This window comes from Chaetura pelagica, unplaced genomic scaffold, assembly GCF_000747805.2.
Source record: "Chaetura pelagica isolate M959 unplaced genomic scaffold, ChaPel_1.0 scaffold794, whole genome shotgun sequence".
Classification (NCBI taxonomy): Eukaryota; Metazoa; Chordata; class Aves; order Apodiformes; family Apodidae; genus Chaetura; species Chaetura pelagica.
In genome coordinates this window covers 95,476-96,553 of record NW_009953058.1, presented here as the reverse complement: position 1 = coordinate 96,553, position 1,078 = coordinate 95,476, and the positions used below count along the sequence as shown (strand labels likewise).

Below are 1,078 nucleotides of genomic sequence, written 5' to 3'. Positions count from 1 at the left end.
CCCTCCGGGAGGGGGAGCAGCAGCCCCTGTGCTGGGGGCACTGCCAGCCTGGGGGAGACGGGGCACAGCTCCTTGCCCCCCTGCTGCCCGCACTGACACGGCCCCTCATTCCAGCCTCTCTCCTCCAGCACAGCCAGAACCACTCCACAAACCATCACCCACTTGCTGCTCAAGTCCCCCCTGACCCTGCCCTTCAACAAGCCCAGCAGCCCCTTCCCCGCCCCTCCCCAGAAGGGCTTTTGCCCCCACATTCCAGCCCCTCCATCCCACCTCCTGCCGTGCCCAGCCCCTCAGCACTCCCAGCACAGAACCACACACCTTGGCTCCCAGACCTTGCAGCCCCTCTCCTTTCCCCCCCCAAGCTCTCAACACCCTCTTGCAAGCACCCCTGGCTGGAGGGAGCTGGAGAGATCATCCAGGCCAGGCTCTTGTGGGAAAGCTTGCCGAGAGGAGATGATCTCCTCCAGGGACCAGGACCAGGGCCAGAGGGGACACCAGGGAGAAAGGTTGGACCCCGAGGCTGCTGACACCCTGGCCCAGCTTGCCCAGAGAAGCTGTGGCTGCCCCATCCCTGCGAGTGCCCAAGGCAGCTGGGATGGGTCTGGGAGCTCTGCTGGGAGGTGTCCCTGCCCGTGCAGGGGCTGGCACTGGAGGAGCTTTCGGGTCCCTCCAACCCAAACCAGCCCCTGGTGCTAGAAAAACGCTTCAGCTGTTGCTTCCCCTCCCTCCTGTGCCCAGAGGAGACACCGTTCCCAGCCCAGGATCATCCCCAGCCCAACCCCCAGCGCTCGGTGCCACCACAGGAAAGGCCACACGTCCCTGTCTCGCTGAGCTGCCCCCCCCGCCCAACTGCCCGGGGCTTCCAAAAGCCCCCCAGGGCTCCCGGGAGCCCGGCCGGGCCGGGAGCAGAGGGGCCCGGAGCTGCCCAGGGAGCGAAGGCGTTGGAGGGTCTCACCGGAGCAGTTGTAGCCCCTGAGGACGCTGTCCAGGAGCCCGCGGGTGCTGTGCTGGAAAACCTCCTCCTGCGTGGCCCCCTCCCCGAAAACCCGGTCGAAAACAAACGTCAGGTCCTTGCCCC

General features: G+C 66.9%; 1 protein-coding gene across 1 annotated transcript in view; it reads right to left on the bottom strand.

Annotated features, from left to right (window-relative positions):
* Positions 1-1,078, bottom strand: part of KIF18B (kinesin family member 18B) — an 11,893-nt gene that overhangs the window by 7,999 nt on the left and 2,816 nt on the right. The window contains exon 2 of the mRNA XM_009996661.1: positions 956-1,070. Within this exon, the coding sequence (XP_009994963.1) occupies positions 956-1,070 (115 nt within the window). The remainder of the gene's footprint in view (positions 1-955; positions 1,071-1,078) is intronic.